Genomic DNA, 21,470 nt, shown 5'->3' with positions numbered 1-21,470 from the left:
TTCATCTATAATGTATTAATGTAATATACGTTCATACCAACTTATAAACAACAAATTTAAATTGTAATAATAATAATAATAATAATAATAAACTGAAACCAAAAAAGCATGATTTTGAAACGGCATGCAAAATGAATTATCTATACCTATTATAATTTTTATAATAAACAAAATATTTAATTTTTTTAAATTTAGTTTTTGCATTAAATGAAACTATAAAATATATTATCTATATTCTATTTATGTAATATATGCGTTTTTCTGGACTAATTTTATTTACATTTTAAAATCGAGTCATGTAATGCAATGGTTATACACTATATGACTTAAGATCAATATAAAAGTGAAAATAGAGTTAATACAATAATATGATTAATGGTATACTTATAATATTGCGGTATTTTATCAATAATATGTGGTTATGTTTGTACACATGAGAAAGTATATTTTTTATAGTATCTATAGTTTTTTATAGTAGATATGTGTACTGCAGGATTGTGAGCTATTTAAATATAATATTATTGGTTTTGGGTTACAACGGGTTACTCATACAAGTCATTCATATATTTGAGACGTTTAAAAAAAGGGGTTAATTGTACTTGCTATAGTTATAACTTATGAGGTATAACTCGGAATTTTTTGTTTTCAAATACACTCAACTAAATTTCAAAAACATGTATTTTTTTATCATCAACGTACTTCAAAAATATCGACTCTAAAAAAGATTTCCATTTTCAGAAGCGATATAAGAAATGTATATTATTCCATTATGATCGACGCAACTACGAGGTGTTACTGTACTACAGTTGTTCGGATTCAGAAAACCTAAGTTACGAGTTCTAAGTATGTAATGATTGAAAATAATATACTATAAGTGAGCCCTAAAACGTGTACTGTAGTTGCAAAATAAGGTATTACACTAAATTAGTATAAAAAAAAACGCTGCAAGGTGGTGTAATGATGTCATGCAAAAATTAGATGTGTAATAAACAACAGACTATATAATTTAAAGACAAAAAGTTACTAAATAATTTATTTGCTCTTTTATGGCATATGGCAAGACCACCTACCCTGAAGCGTTCTCACAAACGAAAAATTGACCGATGATTATTTTTCTTTATAATTTTTCAAATTCCAGATCTGGAATGTTTTAAAATTAAATATACATATTATATTACTGTATATTATATACATAATATATATTTATTTATATTAAATATAAAAGATTTTCTTAATCCTATCCCGTCATGGTTGTTTCATTACTTACTTTTTCTTTCGATTGTGAACATATAATATTACTTAAGTATTCATGTATATTTTATAGCCGAATAGAAGTAGTGATAGATTCATGGAATATAGATTATTGTCATATAAATTTCACAACCTATCAAATTCAAATTTGGTTTAAAGCATTTTGAAATTTCGATAATACTTGACAATATTTTTAATATAACACTATCTCGAAAGTTTATCTATTCAGTTAGGTACTTTAGGTATTTACATTAAAATATTAATAGAAATGATTTTAATATATAAAATATATTGGTATATATTGGTATATATTGGTATAAAATGGTATTGATTTATCAGTATCTATTAACAATCTACTACAGTCAAGCTAATATATGTATAAAATCTATAATATAAAAAAATATTAATATGTAATTATTATAACTTTAGACAGTAGCAGCGTAACAATAATAATTATAATATATCTACTATATTATTTTTTCAAGATAATATGCAAACTGCGAAGTATTTTCGATTTTTATTTATTTCATTCTCTGCGATAGAATTGTGAAGATATGTAACCCATGAAGCAATTTAAAGTATTTAAAGTTAAATTACCAAATGTATATTATATAATGATCGTGTTGAGATATTAAATTGCAGAAATGAACATTTATATACACACATAGTGTATTTAATATTTATTGTCTTATTGATTTATATTATTGTCTTCATCGATACCTTTAATATACAGTATACACCGCAAATATATTATATCTAATAGTTGTTCTTATCGACGTTGCGGTCTTATGAGTTATGCATGATTTGGAATTTTTTAAGCAGTGCAGGAAATGACCATTATTATAAACTGTATTTTTTCGTTTTTATTGTTCTTCCTGTTAATGAATAAATATAATTATATACAATCTGTTGCACAACCGTTCACTACGAACCATATAATACATATTATTGTTTATTACCACTATAATGAAGATGTGCATACTAAACTTGTTCAAAATTGGGACAATTGGGTTATATATTTATATACAGTGTAGGCGATTATAGGCGAGGTTTATGAATATTCGAGATATACCGCGAGCAGAACTGGTCTTTTGAAGATGGACAATACAGCCAAAATGTATAATGTGTATATTAATTATTGGTAATCAATGATAAGTGGTAGGTTTACCGTTTCTATTGCCTATTATTCCCATGCAAAAATATAATACGCATATTATTTAACGGCATAATATTTAATAATAATATTAACGATTCGTTGTGGAAATGGTGAAGGCAACAGATATACGAATGGAAATGGAATGTTTCTCCATGTATATCTCGCGAAAGCCCATCGAAACGTGCACGCCTTATTTAAACGTTTGCATTTTGACGGTGGTTATGGTATGTGGTGTATTATATTATTATACCCATTATTAGTTATAATCCAGGCAAGAAAATCGGTGAAAATACCGATTAGTGCAGCACGTCAAATACTATAATTTAGCGCATTATTTACAATAAAAATAATAATAATACAGCAGTGTATTGTAGAAACTCACGACAGTCTAAGTGCATATTATAATATTTACGAATGTTTATGCCATGTGTATATTGTATGTAATGAAATATAAGTAGACCATAAATATAAGCACCGGGAAAATATAGACAGAAATGATCTTTATCTATAATAAATACATATATATATATATATATATATCTTTTAGCAGTGTATGGTACAAAAATATTAGGCTTTACTATAAATCTGTAATAAATGAGCTATATATTGATTTCACGATTTTATGAATGAACTGAATGAAGTATCAAATGTTTTTAGTGAAATTTTTACTTACTGGGAGCTTTTAAGAGAATAATTCAGAATTTATAGACTAGATGATTAATATACATATACTCGTATATTTACTGCAATTTTCAATATTATTATGGTCAACAAATTATAAATAATAAAATAAAGATATTTATCTGAAATTTAAATCTTGTGTATGTGCAATGAATTTATATTCGATATTCACCAATATTTATCATAACTTTAAAACTAGTATATATATTTCATAATACTACGTATATCTTTTGAAAATTGTAATTGTAGTGTAGTAAATAATAATTTATAGATTAATAGATAGTGATAAGAACTTTCAAGTCCCGACTACCTACGAACAATGCTTTTTGAACTACAGAAATATAAATAAAATCGCTATATTTCATTGAAGTATTCAATTTTGTAAAAATTTAAATATAAAAAAAAGATTGTGTGTATGTATTTTAAGATTCTTAATTTTACATATGAACAAGTTATAAGAAATTTCTTTTTAAATTTTCAAGCCATGTGTTGTTATTTAATTTAAAACGTCTATGAATAATACAAAAAGATTCAACATTTTTTAAAAAAAATATCATGCCTAGTAAATAACAATATGAATATTTCGAGAAAATTCAAGTCATTAGTGTAGTAGTGTTTCTACAACTATTTGATATTAAATTACAGCAAAAATGAAGACTGTCATCAAAAATTGGTTTTTTATAAGAATTCCCGTTTTTCCCAAAAGTTTTGAAAGTAGGTATTTGAAATTGTTTCTATATTAATGTTTTATTTTTGATATTGACTTCCTAAAATACTAACTAGATTTAATTTTTATCATAAACTGCTCTCGAAGTTTAAAAAAAGTATTTCACTGCTTCAAAAGGCGATAACAAATACAAAAAATATTAATGATATGATAAATGACGTGAAACGGAAAATAATAACGTTAATCGTGTTATTAACCGAATATATTATAGGTATTATCGTTACAAACCAATACCAAATATTGAAATATGCACTTAGAAACCGTTTTACCAATAAAAGTTTGACAAAACTAGCCAGTGCTTTAACATTGAAATGTTAAATAAACCAGAGTAATAAACCCAATTTTAATTTAATGGGCTGTCAATTAAATTCTATCACAACTTTTTGATCGTCTAATTTTAATCTATCTTAATTGGTAGATTTACTTAAACCTGCAAAATCATTCAATGATGATTAAAATTATAATAATAATAATTCATAAATATACCGTATCTGATTATTATCAAAATTTCCCATTTCATACGAATATTAACGTTATTCATAAAAATAACTAGAAATCTCATATTTATTTTATAAGAAAATAACATTAATGACCAGCGAAAAACATTATGCTCGTATTTCGATATAACATAGTTACCGTAACATATTTATACAATCAAAAAAACACACATAAATCATTGTAAAAACAATAAATTTATCGCTTCGCTAAGAATCAAATAATAATAAACACATATTTATCCTGGGTTTTTAAGTACTTAACTGCATAATTAGTACATTATTTTCGGGAAATCAAAATTCGAATCCTAATTTAGCTAGTTCTAATATTATATAATGCATTTGACATACGGCGGAAGAGTCAATAAGCACACGCTATTGCTGCGGTGGATTCAGAAATTTTTTAAGTGACACATTATTTTTATTTTCAGTAAATTTATTATAAATTATATACTAAATTAATATAAAATATGAATACATTTTCAACACCGACTTTCCGACTATTATACAGGTATTTAATTAGTTTTTAAAATAATATCAATATATAAATAAAATAATGATAATTTCAAATATTTTCTGTAGCTTATTAACAAACAATAAAGGGGCATATGCCACTGTGCCACCCCCACTTGATGCGCCACTGCACTAGTGCACTATAGGTACCCTGCAGCAATACACCTATACTTTTATTTAACACATAAACAAAAATACTATGGTCTTTGTTATAGTCATACTTCTATATATTCTCATCTTTATGTGAAATCATATTTTGTTAAATATAAAATCAGTGAATGTAGACAAACAATCAGGGATATTTCTTTTTTCGTTGACATATACACATTTAACACATGTAACATTTAATTCTTTAGTCACTCTTATATTATATATTCTAATATAGAAGAGTAAATTTATTTAACGACTAAAAATTGTTTAATGGAAATTTTTGATTAAATAATCAATTTTCCACCGGGGATTACAGAGGGGAGAGGTAGAAAAACATTAGCAACAGGCGCCAAATTTCTAAATACGTCTCTATTCGTATGTATTAATGAACTATCTATAATTTTTAGTCATGTTTAGCCCGACACGCATTTACACTTATACATTTAGCATACCTCATACTAGTCATACTCCCTATCTCATTCAGCTCTACCTATACCTGCTTGGTTTGCTGACGATCGTCAGGAGATTTTTGTTCCAGCCACAGAAGCCGTAACGCGAAAATTCCGTGGCTAATACATGTTTTATTTTCTTCCCCGAAACATGAACGACCTTGCGGGTAACAAAAGAGAAGATCATCTCCTCGTCACTTATCGTTCCGTTTGGGCCACCAACTATAGAAACCTAACTCAATAGGACGCTGACTAAATAATATTATAGTAAAGCACAAAAAACAACGGCAAAATAATAAATAGAATATCATTTATATGACATATATAATATATACCTACGTACATTTTGCTCAGAAAGACCCATTCCATAACTCCCTCCTTTCATTTAAACTAGTACGATGACGAATCGATTGTGTTCCAGTCAACGTCGAGTGTCTTCATACTCTCTATTCTTTACAGCATAATTTATATATGTATATGCAGTATAAAAAATATTATTTAAGTTATGTACATTCGCTTGATATTATAACATATTCAATTCAATGTCCAATATATATTATTATACAGGACGTATCTCATGAAATTCACTGTTATAATAAAATAATTTAAGATATACTATTAATAGTTAATACTATTACCTATTGTATAAAGGGCAATCGACGCTGTCGTGGAACACGCTATTCGTGTTTGTCTTGGTTATTATACAAGTCATTATTTTAAGCGCACAAACTTAAACATTTTAAACGGTACCTATATGCCCATAGTATATTGTGCCAACATATACACATACACATATATAATATATTATATTGACTGCAATTAATGAGTTGGATTACTTGGATTGACGAGTTTTAAAAGAACGTATACCTACTTATAATTTATATTTTATATTCCATTTCGATTACACCAATTAACACGTCCTTTAATAGATATTCTTCACATTACATTCATATAAATTTCAAAGTATTTACTATAGCAGGGGTCGGGAACCTGCGGCTCTTTGGATAATTATCAATCGAGATCCGTAAAATATAAATTATATTATACCTGCGTTATTATAGTGATAAAGTTTTTCTATATTTTCTAAATTTAAGACGTATTATTATGTTTTTATTGCCTACCATTTTCTCAATGAAATAATAATACTATCTTTATTCTAATATATGTACTAATAAAGTAAAAATGTATATACCACAATTAAAAAAAAGATTGTTCAAACCTGTGCGGCTTCCTGGATATCATAGTTTTTTAATTTTTTGAAAAAATGGCTCTAGGTAAATTCATAAACATATAAATATATTTCATGGTATCCCGTAAGGATTTATCCATTGCAATATCTCCTGAAATAATGGAAATATTAAATTTTTTTTATGAGACTTGCGGAGACAAGGACTACAAGTACTTGTATAGCTAATTTATATTTTAATTTTATTTTATATTTTGGTGAAAAAGTTAAAAATAATTTTCAAAAAAAAATTGAAGATAACTATTTCGTAGAATTAATTTTTCTGGACATTTTGACGTTTCAACATTTTATTTTCATTAATCTCGTGATTTTTAATGTTTTTTTTTTAGTTTTAAGAAAATTTGTGTGAATTATTTAATTCCATATAAGTTTCACTGTTATCAAACATGTAGCCCGAGAGCTCGTGCTCATATAATAATACAAAAATATTCTAAAAACTAAAAAAGATATAAAAATTATGATGCTAATTAAATTGCACAAAATATTAAACGTAATTATTATTTCTGCTCTTTCTGTGTGCAATTTGGTTTCGTAAGTACATCGCTTCAAACACAAAACATCATGAAATAGTTTTCACGAAAAAAAGTTCGTGAACATCTCTTACACACGAATTTATGTCGAAAACGTGAAATAAAAATAAATTAATATAGTAACCTTTCTATACGATATTACATAATATATAATATATAATTATATAATCTAAATATCACAACAAATTATATTCCAATAAAAATCTATAAATAATATAGAAAGATATAAATATTATTATACATTATTAATTATTATCTTATATTTGTGTCCAAACCCATAACATCGATATTTATAAAATTATAATAAAAAATATTGAAGGGAGTAATATAAATAAACAATAAGAAAATTTGAACTTGTAAAAAAAATACTACCTATAGTAGACTTGTGGGCCCGGAAAAGGATACGGTTAGTAAATAATCATAATGTTCTTTTCTACTTCTTTTACAAATGTTTACAGCCGGTTGATTTTTGGAAAGCAGAGCGCTCATAAACGATACACACATCAATAATTTTATCAATAGAAGATTAATTTTTTAATTTTCAGAACTATACCAAGTATAACAAATAATACAAGTTAATCTTCCAAATTTATTACATAATTAGAATAATAAGATGTGTAAATGATCAATTATTATTATGAAAATAAAAGTCATACGAATATATAATAATTATTATCATAGGACAAAAAAAAATTTCTTTGTGCTGACCGCTAAGGAAATATTGTAGTACGTTAACCATAAATATTTATTACAAGGTATCTATTTGAAGAAAAAAAATGATAATGGTCAATAAATATAATAATTATATGTTGCAAAACTTTTGGTCACATAGCGAAAAAGTATCCTTATTTAATGAAATAGGCAGAACATTATTGACGAAAGAAAATGTTAATTGTTTTATACAAATTACAAATAGTTAAGAATATTTATCGAAAACGTGTGTAACAGCTGGAGATAAACATAACCAGAGCATATTTATTCATTTTTTGTAATCTTGGACAAATTTTTTCCACTTCAATTAAAGTAGCAATAATATAATTTATTTTGTTATGGTAAAAATAAAGAAATTAAATTATGAATACATGAATCTCTAAATGATATAGTTCATCCCAATAAACCGACTTCATTATTTCAACATAGACATTACATTTACAGTCTGTTTTTATTAGTAATAAACATTAACTCTTGACAAATGGTCAAGAGGTTAAAGACTTAAAAATTTGGTCTATCCGAATTATTGAAAATACATGTTGCTGTTTTATAAAATGCAAGTTTTATTGTGCACATGCACGCTGAAAGAATTACAAATTTGAAAATCATCAAAAAATAAGTATTTCTGTATTCTTTATCTTCTTTCAAAAACCCCTTCTGAACTGAAATATTTTGTATTACCTTTAAAAGGAAACACACTTTATAGTACATATATTTTAATATTTTACTTATAACTGTAAAACGTAAACGCTAAAAAAAATCAATAAATAAATTAAAAATAACATAGTTTATAATTTAAAAAAAATATTTCGTATATTTAAGGTTATATAATACGCCAGTCATTATTTCAAAACTGAAATATGTTATATTGTATGCGATGTCACCTATCCAATTATATAGATGTGACGAATTGATCTAACGGAATCTATTTTTAATTACATCTAGCGATTAAGAAAAAAAATAAAGGTACTGAACGTTAGAAATAGCTGTTTCGGAAACATACCGCAATATATTAATTACACACCATCTGACCATGGCATAAACTGCACAAGTAAAATAATACAAGTTTATTGAAAATATGCAGGTGTGCCTAAATTGGCATTTGTTATTCCGACGTAACAGTAACCCGGTTTAGTTTTCTTTCTTAAACGTATACGTGGGTGCTTTAAGTGGAAAATCATTAACGTTTTTCTGAACCTATATACATACATTGGGCAGATGAACCCAACCGAGTGGAAACGTTGACCATTCACGGTCTGTAGGTCACACCCGCTCATGTTTATAATATATCCTGGTTCAATATATGAACACTAGAACACTATTATCATAACTTATAGTTTACACGTTATAGTATATAGCCATATAATGTATATTATAGTTTACAGGGCATGTCAAATTTACAATTTTATTTTCAAAACGGTAAATAATAACTTTGTTACACAAGATACATTTTAGATTCTGAGTGGAACGATGAATGCATTGATTTTACATTGACATGTTTTGTATATGTGTGTATATATTTACACGATAAGTAGGTGATAAAGTAGCTTCTATTTTCAACTTTTAGAGTGGTTTTAAATAGAAAATTGGTTGTAATTTGTACTTTTGAGAGACCAAAATTAAAAATTAAAAAATTAGACTCGGAAAAAACAACAAAAATTAAGGAAGAAGAAGAATTTTTACGCAAATCGACATAATTGAGGTTAGGTATAACTTTGGAATGATTAATTGTAGGTATTTAAAATTTTCACAAAATGTTTATATTATAATTTTCAATTAACGATTAGATTTTCAAAATATTCTGACTATTTTTGAGTTTTTTATAGGTATGAGAAATTTCTTTTTTTTATAAGTTTATAACCATAATATTTTTTTATAAGCGTTTAAAATTAAAATTTTGACATAATGTCATATGAACTGCAAAAAATAGTTGATTAGTTTGTTTGTTGTTAGAAATTTAAAAAAAGTTTTTATACCTATGGTTTTAAAATTTAATACACGGTTCTTTATTATTAACCTAAATTCTATCCGAAAGCAATATTATTTTTTTAACATTTTAGATTCAAATTTTTACGACATTCGGTATTTACCCATAACATAGTTATTTTTCCACAAACAATTTTCGATATTTTATTGTAATTCATAAAAATTTACAATAGATAGTTGAAATTCTCACTAAATATGTTTGTATTATTTTCATATACATTTTTTTAATTTTTTTTAGTTTTTTATTTTCAAAATTCTTGAAAATGTAATACAAGATCCTACAAAATTTGTTCTTATATCTGTATAAAAATATTAAAATACGCAAGTATAATTTTTTTATATGCATTAGATGCTAAATTTTTATGAAATCTCTAAAATCGTAAAAAATTGTAACAATTTTTTAGGGAATCGTAAGTTCCTACACGAGAGTAACAGTTAAATAATTCCATACGTAATTCTTACATAATATACATATGTGATATATAAGTTCTTATACACAGTAAAAAAAAAAGATATGTATATGTTAGTTCCTACACGGTGGAAGTAGGAAAACAGTTATGTATGTAAAAAAAATATATTATATGTTATCATTTATCGAATTTAAATTAAACACACTTATAATAAAGTGATTCACATTCACTCGACACTTAATTTACAAGAGAGCTGTAGTCACTTGCCTTTTTTTATATACCCACATTATACTTTATTTTTAATACATTTAAAATTTAAATGCTAAAATGCTATGTATATATATATATATATAGGTATTCGAAAAATTTTTTTTTTATAAATATTTGAAGTATTTAAATTTTTATAACTGATATATTATTAATTATAATAGGTAAACTATATTAATTGTAAAAATTAATTTTATATATTCTTTTTTTTTAATAGGCAACAATATAGCATAATATTATAAACAAACATATATATATATATATATATATATATATATATTAACGCCAAAGGCTTTATAACATTAAGATAAAAATATTTACAAAACAAAATATTAATGTTATAATAAATATACGTTAAATATAGTAATAATAGAATTTATGTGTTAAAAATATGAATGAATATGATGGGTGTATCTAAGTACGAAATTATTGGTTGTTATTAAATATGGATATCATTCTTGTTAGAGGAGCATGTTTTGCAAAATTGCTACGGCCTAAAGATATATAAAAGAAATGTATTAAGGTTCGGTAATATTTTATTAGTTAGTTAAGCTGTGTACATTAGATCTAATAAATTATGAGTTAATATTTCTTTTATAATTTATTAAGTAGAGAATAGGGATATTATTTTAAAGTTGTGCAGAATTCTGAATTTTAGTTATATTCGAATGACGATAAAAAAAAAATAACTAAAAATGCACATGTACTATACATTTTAAATTTTTTCTTAAAATCAATATATCTGAAAACATATCCTAGCTATAGTTTTATTTTATTAATTAAAAATAAATCTTTCAATAATTATATTGAATATACTCGTATATGAAGGAGGTCATTAATCATTTTTTTTTTTTGTAAAAATAGCTAGTATACCTGAATCACATAATATATTATATTGGCACTAGTCACCTTATTTAATGGTTATCAATTATATTTTTATTATATTCTAGTAAGTAATTAAATAATTGAAAATGATAGTATAATAATATCTACGTTTAAAAATAATGGAAAAAAAAGATTTAATTTTAAAATATTTTATTGTAAGAATTCGTCTTTGTATTTTTTTTTAGGTTAAGGTTAGTTGTTCAGATTGAAAACTCGAGTAAATAACTGCAAGAAATATATATATAATTAGCCGGTAGGTAGGTAATAAGTTTAAACATTTACATTTTTTTTTTTGCTTTAAATAATACGTGATTAACTAAAAGAACAATTACATATACATTTTTATATTATTATTAAATAATACATCCATAGTTATAAATTATATTATCAATACCAAGGTTTATTTAAATACAATACACATTTTATAGTATTGACCGTAACTAAATAAATTAGTTAAATTACTCTAAAAACAAAATTGTATTGTTAGTTTTGAATATTGATACAATAATAGATGTAAACATTATAAATACAATATAATACTTAGATCATATACAAGTATATGTTCTAAGAAATAATATAATATTATCATATTATATGATAAACCTAGAATTTGTATCTACACTCTATATGGGTTAAATTATACACAACTATATTCTACCTGGGAACAAGTATTACATATATATTATATGTAATTAAACTTTAACATTTACAAACAATAATAAATTAATAACCATATATATACGTATATTGTATATCGTATTTTGTATCTTTTATTATAAATCGTAATCATAGTATTATTCACTAACCAGTGAGCATAATCGACCAGTAAATTTTCAAAGTTGGACTGGGCCAGCTTTTGCAGTCTCCGGGGTTACAATTTACATTGTCTACAAAAGTATTAAAACCTATATACCAGGTTATACTCAATTAATTTATAATATTGATATATTTTATATTTTATATAAAATGATTCATGTTATTATTAACATATAATTTATTCGATGGATACTTTAAATTATTGTATTACAAATTATATCCATTACAAACAGTACTACGATTCAGCGCGAAACGCTGAACTGGCATAAGATTTGTAATTTCGGTTTAGCCCCGCCTGCCACGCAAAACTGTACTATAGGGTCCGGAATTATACTCCCGAAGTGACTAGCTGACGTTGTACGAAACACGAAAGTATACCTAAAATTATGAAAACTAAACTTATAAGGTATTCTAGGTATTGTTTAGTAAAACAATACATATACAAAAAACTCATACTAAATACTGAATTATTTGGAGAAATACTTTCGATAAAAAATGTTTACTTTTTCAATTTAATAATAATAATTTGCATAATTTCTGGTTTAATTGCGTATGATGATTAATAGCATAATTAAATAGCTTTAAAATAAAAATAATTATGCTAAAATGTTGAAAAGTTTTGGAGAAACAAAAAAAATGCGTGGTAGGTTTGGTTTTGTTTAGAAAAAGTTAAATTGCCCATAATTTAAAAAATAAAAAATTAGACCTCCCCTTTCTAAATGGTATTTTTAATATTTCTTCATAATTTTAGATATACTTTCGTATGACGTCGGTCGGTCTTTCCCCTCAAAACACATTGTATATTTTTATTATTTTACATATTATAATGGAGTATAATTTTTTAACGACTTCATATTTGAATTAAATATATTATACACAAGTAAAACGACAAATAATAGATACATTCATATCATTTTGACTCGTCACGGTGAAGTAATTATTCATCGCAATGCGGACGATAACGATTTCAGTGTAGATATACATATGTGAGGTTTAAAATATAAATGTTAAAATGTTTAATAGACATATACACTAAATAATACAATATATTATATTTATAATCTATATTAGCTATATATCTAATGGTAGATACTAGTCATACTACACACATCAATGATTTTTATTTTTGAACAGATATATTATTATTTGATCGTGACAAAAAAAACCGATTACCTATTGGAAAAAATCTTACTCGTGGATTATTTATTATGTATTCATAATTATAACCAAAATATATGATATACTAATATGTATGCAGGTGTATCTTATTTAGGTATTTAAGTAGTCGTATAATATATAGTTTGTTTATAATAATTACGGATAATTAAAATTAAATGAAAAAAAAAATAAAATAAAAATACCTACAATACTTTTTACTTTCTTGATTTTCAATCAAATAAGTATGGACGTATGGTAATTGAAATGAAAAAAGTCTGAATTTTTTAAACTTCAATAATTTGTGTTAAATAGGAAAATGATAAAAATGTAACTAGGTTGTAATGAGTAGGTGGATAATTAAGCTAGCTTTAACATAAAATATTAATGAGAGAGATCCGATATCACATCCAAGCGATATAACGATTTGAATCCACAAAAACGTCGGCGTAAACAGTTTCAAAACTTCTATTTTTTTTTAACTTTTCTCCAAAACTATTATAGCTAAAAAATTGGTTGAAAGCTCATTAAAAAGAGATTATCAATTAGTTACAAAATGTGAGATTAAAAATTTTCAAAAAAAAATAGTTATTTTTTGCTAGGTTTTTATTTAGCGTGGTAGATTACCAAAACCGGAGAACGGATTTTGTTATCTGAGGTCTTGTTAGATTCACATTGGCTAGGAGAAGTACAGTGAAGATTTTCAGAACTTTATCTTAAATCGTTAATTCATTACAAAGCTATAAAGCTGAAAAACATAAAAAAAAGTCCAATAAAATGTGTTTTAATTTTATTTTGAAGCTCTGTAGTGAATTAACTATAAAAGATAAAGTTCTGAAAATCTTCACTGCACTTCTCCAAATCAATATGAATCTAATAAGACCCCAAACAACAAAATTTGCTCTCTGGTTTTGAAGATCTATCTCATAAAATGAAAATGAAAATGAAATACATTATACATACATGATACATATTGCATACAATTAATAAATTTCTAAAAATTGAAAATCAAGAATATTTACATGCCGAACTCTGGCTTGGCAAGCGTTTTATTTGGTACAATTTAAAAATTCTTAATCATGTGGGTTCAATATTTTTACTAACAGCAAAAACCAAGATCTACGTATTTTCTTTTATATAAAAATTGACCTCTATTATATAAATAGATTCTGGTAGCTCATGTATTCTGAAATTGAAACTTTTGATTGCCAAATCATCAATTTTGATCAGTAAGAACTTTATATTAACTACAATTTTTTGAAGTCTTAAGTTAAGTAAATTCATTAATAGTTTTAATTGTAAAAATTAGAATTTGGAAAAATATATCTACTAATTTGGGCATATTTTGTAAGTATTTAAATCCTAAAAATTAAAGATATTTTTTTTGTTTTGCTACATAAAATTTTCAATTTTGAACTTAAAAAAGATAATTAATATGTTATATTTTATATAGGTATACCAACAATTGTATTATAAAATGATTAAAAAAAAAAAAAATCCTTTTTTCTAGTAAATGAAATGTAATCATTTTTTAAACTAAAACTATATTTAGATGTCCCATAACATTGACTCCTATAAGCTATCAATATGACAATATAATATACTATTGTACATGAGTATAAGACCTATACATAAATATCGATCTAGTAGATGCTTATACAAAAAAAACTCACCTGTGTAGGTATAATCCACTATTTATTGTCGGCTGCAGCAAGTATCAAAACTTCCACGGAAAAATTTATAAACTTTATTCGTTAGTTGCGAATATCACAGGACGGCCGGCTGCGTTCGTGTTGTTATAGCAATAATATTGACGTAATAAGTATGTTATTAATGACGAGTATTGTCACTGCAGACAACCGCATAGACACAGGAAGCTGACAAACCAATTGTCGGTGCACTGGAAAAATATCATAATCAATACGAGGAAGGAACACACGACGACTGGGAAACGCGTGCGGCGAGAGACTGAGACCAGCAAGACCGTGCAGAGTGCAGACTTCAGAGTCGTCGTCCGGGGAACGGTGATGAACTCGAACGTGTTGGCGGGCCGCGCGCGTGATGTGAACCGGAAAATTCAATTCTCATTCGTTTTTAGCGGGTCTCCTACTAGATCGCAATGGCCCAGAACTTTGCCAACCACAATGAAATGATCTGGGGAATTTCGTTCGCGCGGGTCTGCCGGCACTGTGACAACGAGCTGCCTTTAATTTAATGTTAGTTATTCTGTATTTTTGTGTTGAGACGTCCATTTTATTTATTTAATGTTTTCGATTTTGTTTAAATTTGAATTTTGATCACTATGAATTGATAATTTGATCACTTAGTGTTAAAATAAATAAAAATATTTAGAATGTGCCATAGCTACAGACTTTACCCCTCAAAATACCAAAACCGGTCCGACTATACGTCTATACCTATTTGGTGTTACGATTATAGATCAATTTATAGTTAAGTTTAGCATTCAAAGTGTGAAAAATTACAAAAATAAATGAGCCTTGATACCTATTTTGTTCTTACATAAAGGCCATGACACAACGAGTCACAAACAAAATAAATATTTAATATTTTATGGGCCGCCGGGCCGCGACTTAAGATATCAACTATCAAAAGCTGATCAGACGTCGTTATCAAAGTCTCTAAAGATGTTATTATTATTAATAATATTTAATGTTTAATGTTTATGAGATAAATATAAATAAAGTAGGTATGTACTAGGTAACTTTATTATAAAAAAAAATTTTTCATTCACGAGAACAACGTTTTAATGTTTTGTATAATAATTCTATGCACTACGTATTATTGCATTCCGCTTACGTACCGTCGATGGTCTACGAGTATTAAGACGTACGTGGTTGACAATCCTGGACGAAACGTAATTTAATAACTACTGTAAACAGTAGGTTGTAATTATCCCAATTATTTTTTGTGAATATTATTGTACAATGTCCGGTTCGCTATCGGCCGTTCCGGCCAAATCAGACGTGCCATAGGGGCAGATACACTTGATAAGAGACATGAACAACGGCGAAGACGAACTGCGCCGACCTGGTTCAAGCCGTGGAGGGCTATCTGATCAGAAAGAATCATCCAGGTAATTGAATGCTAAATTTAAAATTTATTAGTTACCATTTAAAAATGTCCTTTGGTTTGTACTAGATTGAATAACAACGTAGCACACAGCTATGATGGTCCTAATACTGAAAGTTGTCTTGATTGTGATACCCCTGAACAACATGATCACATGATCGCTGCTAGTTTAGTGCGTTGTGACCAAGAAGATAGTGATTCGGATAACGATTCTTGTATTTATACTTATCGTGGCGATCGGCAAGAACCGGCAGTTGAAAACTTACCCATGGATGATAGAAGTACATCACCTTTAATGGATTATTTAGAAATGGACTTTGAACCTGAACCAACTGTTAACAATGTATCTGAAGACGAAGAGATCACTGAACCAATGGCTAATGATACAAAGTATATATTTTTTTTAAAGTTTTTTTTATTACATGTCATATGCTTATCTAATTGGCTTTATATTATATTGAGTTATTTAAAAAATTAAAAAATAATTGTTTTTTTTTTTTTGTTCAACAGTGGTACAATGCAGTTAATTAAAGACCTTTTGACTACTTGTTCCGATGTAGGTCCTAATCTTCAAGAAAATCATGTTACTGATACAAATAGTGTAATGCATGAGTCAACTAATCCAAACCTATTCCCTCGATTGCCAATACCGAGTTCAAATGTACCCACTCTACATTTTAGGACTCTTAATACTAATCTTCCTATCTGTAAAGAAGAACGTAATGGTTGTATGAGACGTAATTCTGATACAACGGTAAAATAAAACTATTTAGTGGCTAGTTAAAATTGCGATTATTTTTTATTAATGTTAAATATTTTTTATCAGGAGGTGTGTCAAAAAATGAAAAGAATGCGTGTTGATGATTTAACTTGGATTAAAGAAATGGTATGGTCAGAAAAAGAGGCAGCTCAGCTTCAAGTAAACCAAATTGGTGTATCAGCGTGTGGGGCAACTGCAGTTGTAAATACTTTGGTAAGTTTAGTAATTTAAATAGCTTATGGTTGGAATAAAATGTATATTGAATAACATGACATGTTCCTAAATACACATTGAACATTTACAAATACAAAATTATATTTCATACTTTTCTTATCATAAGCTACATTTAGATATCTAATTATTTAGACAATGCTTAAAGTATTTTGATATTTATGTACTTAACATGATAATTTAATTGTAAGTTTCTACTCATTTTATCTATTGTATGAATTATTTTATTATAAATATATTTTAGTTGGCTCTAAGGACACCATTCAATTTAGACCGTATAGTTCAAATTATTGGTACCCGTTTACGTGATGAGACTGCTCCACTTGTTCCCTATTTGGAATCTCGAGCTGTAGCTGGTTGCATGCCCCAAGATTTGGTTAGAACTTTAGAAATTGCAACAGATTCACAAGTCAGTGCTAGATTTTTTGCTACTAATCAATACTTGGATTTACCTCTAGCTCCATGGCTTGCAGCTTGGATAAAAAAAGGTAGCTGGGTAACTAAGAAACACTAACTATAATTTTATAATTTTATATAATTTATTATAGGTGCTGTTCCCATATTGACATTAAATCTTCAACGTGCAGATGTACCACCTTCTCTTGTGCCAGATAGTTGGCACCATCAAATGGTTTATGGGGTATCGTACAATCCTTTATGTCCAGAATTTGCTCAAATTTATTTAACAAACCCACTGAGCATATCATACATGGAGTCATTAATCCCTCAGTTATTTTCTCCATCTTCATTGATGATTAAAAGAGCTGATATATTATCCAGGTGGACCCCTCAAACAGATCTCATGTCCTTGGCCACACATCCTAGCCGACATTGGCATAGATTTAATGTGTTAGGTATATGCAATTGAATAATTTCTGTTTTAGTCATCAGAAATAACTCACAATAACTATGTTTTAGGACAAGTGGTAAATCTTTTACGCGAAGAAAAAGAAAATGTCAAATTCACTAATCATATTGTCATACCAGCTAATTATAAAAGTGGTATAACCTTAGCAATGAAATCATCATCAAATTATAGCCATGAATTGAAATCTGTGCCAGAATTATAGATAAGTACCATGAAATAAAGGTATTTATTATTTTTAAATAATAATTAATAACTGTCAAGATATTTTTCATAATACTTGAATGAAAGTTAAATTGTTTTATTTGTTTTATGTATTTTATTGTATAACCAATATTTGAATATAATAACATTTCATAAAGATGTAAAATAAAATAATAATTTTTAAGCCAATCAATGTTACCAACAAAATATTATTAGTGTAATATATTTTATGTTTATAAAAATGGTGTGGTTAACTAAGATTGACAGAAAAAAATAATTCTGATTTCCAACATTCAACTGTAAACTCTGACAGAATGTAATCCTTTCAAGTCTACAAAATAAACATATTTATATTTATTATGGACTGAAAATGAAATGTTAAAAATATAGCATTAAATTAAGTTATGATGTTTAGTGTATGCTAATTTTTGATAATATATTTGTTATAGATTATGAAATTATATTGATAATTAAACATAATTTAATGCCAACCACATTGAAATCAGTATTATAATACGTCCAATGTTAATACAAAAATTGAACAGTGTTCAATACTTATTCTCCATTTGAAAAAAAGTGTACTAGTTGTTCATTACTTCATTCCTACAGACAGTAGAACTATTCTTATACCTTTTTATTAAATTATAAAATAGAATTCAAGAAGTACAAAAAATGTACAAATCACATACCTTGGGTAAGCCAATTTATCCAAGGATGATATGCTCTTAGTTTGTTATCTAGTAGATGAGACAATGTCATTTTTTAATTTGAAGAAAGCTTAATAATTAATGAAAAATGATAAAAACATTAAGTTTTGCTCTAAATACAAATCTAATGTTTGAATTTTTGCTTCCATTCACTAGTCATAATTCTGAGTTTCAATGTTTTTTATTGAATGAACCTAATAAGGTATAATTATAACAAAATGATATAAATATACAGAAGTCTACATGACTACATATAATGACTTTAAAAGTACAAATAGGTAAATAAATAAATTATACTTAAGGGGAATCGATACCGTGATTTTCTGTTTTTGTCTAACGCACAGATGACAAAGGATTTTAGACAGATCCTTTGCCAATCATACCAATTGATCCAATGAAGCGATAAGAATTCTAAAAACATATTTGAATTTGTCGTTGAATCTACTTGAAATGAACTTTCCCAGATTTTTGACTTTTTGATTTTAACTTCTCCAAAAATTGAAATACGGCAATTTTTAATTACTCCTTTTTAACATAATTTTTTTAGGAATTTGGAAGAAAATATCAAAGCTGTGAGAAAGTCGATTTCAAATAAATTTGATGATAAATTCAAATCTGTTTTCAGAATTTTTATCGCTTCATTGGATCAATTGGTATGATTAGCAAAGGATCCGTTTAAAATCCTGTCCCGCGTGCATTAGACAAAAACAAAAATTCACGGTATCGAATCCCCTTAAGTTTATTTTTTACTTTATAAATAATTGGTACATTTTTATTTTAGTACAATAGATAACATTGAAGGTATGCTACCTAATTAGTACTATCATTATTGTATAATACTCTTAAGGATTTATTAATTTCATTCATACTAGACAAATATTAGCTACAATAGGTACACTACATTGTATTTCAAGGTTAATGCTAAAATTTGGCATTAAGAAGTTGAAAATTCATTTTTTAGTTATAAATAGCTCAAAAGTTACGTACTCTAAATTTCTAAAATACTCATTAAGTCATAAATATAAGGGCTGAGATTAATATGTAATAAAAAATAAAAAATATGTACATATATATGTAGTTAAAATGGCCAAAATATGTAGTATAAAATAAAAATTTAAAATTATGTTAACATGTAAAATCAAAAAATAATTCTAAATAACTTTTGAATAATATATAATTAATTGTTTTTAATTTCTAATCAATGTAATCTAAAAAATATAGATATTTTCACAACCACGCAAACAAAAGGTACTGACACTGTTGAAAATTTTTAAATATATTTTGTCTAATAATTGTTGAATATAAAGTATAATCTAAGATCATTAATGTATAGTTATCAAACAGAATCAAATAAGATATACTATAATCAAATTATTTATATTTAACTAAAACTTTCATTTACTTATTTCCCATATGCATTATACACTAACAATTTTTAAAAGTACTATTATCAAAGTATAAATGTATAATATTAAATACTACTAAACCACTAAAATTGTCAAAATTTACGAAATATATATAAAAAAAAAAAACAGAAATATTACAAATGATGTTAAAATATGTACTTATGATGAAATATGTATAAACATGTAAAATAAAATAGGTTTTATTTTATTGCAAATCATGTGAAATGAATTTATTATTTGCAATACTTAATTTATCATGTTTAAGTAAAAATATGTATTTACATACAAATCTCAGCCTGTCATACTCATATAAAAGCTTAAGTATAAAAACTTCCTATATCCATTAAAAATTTCAGTTCTTTTCAATTGATTAGTGTATCAAAAATACAGAATGTCCTGTAAAGATTTACCCATTGCAACCATTACAATATCTTCTGAAATAATAGAGATATTATATTTTATTTTATAAGACTCACAGGTACAAAGATATTAAATATTTCATATTTTTATTTTAATATATTTGTAAAAAAGTTTAAAAAATAATTTTTTATATAATCATTTAAAAAAAAAAAATCAAAGAAAGCTGTTTTTTCTAAAAATTGTTGATTATTTAATATCATATAAGTGCCAGTGTTATCAAATATATAGTCTGTGGGCTCATGCTTTTGATTAATACAAAAATATTCTCAAAACTAAAAAAAATATTAAAAATCACAATGTTTATTAAAATAAAATGTTGAAATTTTCAGAAAATAAACAACAAAATCGCCATCTTTGATT

At 26.0% G+C, this 21,470-nt stretch overlaps 2 protein-coding genes across 3 annotated transcripts in view; one reads left to right on the top strand and one right to left on the bottom strand.

Moving 5' to 3' along the window:
* Positions 1 to 15,386, bottom strand: part of LOC113556291 (cadherin-23-like) — a 36,885-nt gene extending 21,499 nt beyond the window's left edge. Inside the window, exon 1 of one of the 2 annotated variants that reach the window (XM_026961157.1) lies at positions 15,101 to 15,386. The gene's annotated coding sequence lies outside the window, so the exon portion shown is untranslated. The remainder of the gene's footprint in view (positions 1 to 15,100) is intronic. The other variant, XM_026961165.1, reaches the window with a different exon arrangement.
* A 287-nt stretch (positions 15,387 to 15,673) lies between these two features.
* LOC113547823 lies at positions 15,674 to 18,985 on the top strand. The gene is made up of 7 exons (XM_026948342.1): positions 15,674 to 16,521; positions 16,587 to 16,907; positions 17,028 to 17,271; positions 17,344 to 17,490; positions 17,753 to 17,996; positions 18,057 to 18,362; positions 18,427 to 18,985. The coding sequence occupies exons 1-7, from the start codon at positions 16,445 to 16,447 to the stop codon at positions 18,576 to 18,578; spliced, it is 1,491 nt and encodes a 496-aa protein (XP_026804143.1). The 5' UTR covers positions 15,674 to 16,444; the 3' UTR covers positions 18,579 to 18,985.
* Positions 18,986 to 21,470: the final 2,485 nt, after the last annotated feature.

This window comes from Rhopalosiphum maidis, chromosome 4 (genome assembly GCF_003676215.2).
Source record: "Rhopalosiphum maidis isolate BTI-1 chromosome 4, ASM367621v3, whole genome shotgun sequence".
Lineage (NCBI taxonomy): Eukaryota > Metazoa > Arthropoda > Insecta > Hemiptera > Aphididae > Rhopalosiphum > Rhopalosiphum maidis.
The sequence above is the reverse complement of the archived record's forward strand: the minus strand, read 5'-3'. Positions and strand labels throughout refer to the sequence as shown.

Coding starts and splice junctions, on each gene's coding strand:
- LOC113547823 (XM_026948342.1), top strand. CDS start 16,445: ATGAACAACGGCGAAGACGAACTGCGCCGACCTGGTTCAAGCCGTGGA. Junction 17,272..17,343: donor GACGTAATTCTGATACAACG/GTAAAATAAAAC, acceptor ATTTTTTATCAG/GAGGTGTGTCAAAAAATGAA. Junction 17,491..17,752: donor CTGCAGTTGTAAATACTTTG/GTAAGTTTAGTA, acceptor AATATATTTTAG/TTGGCTCTAAGGACACCATT.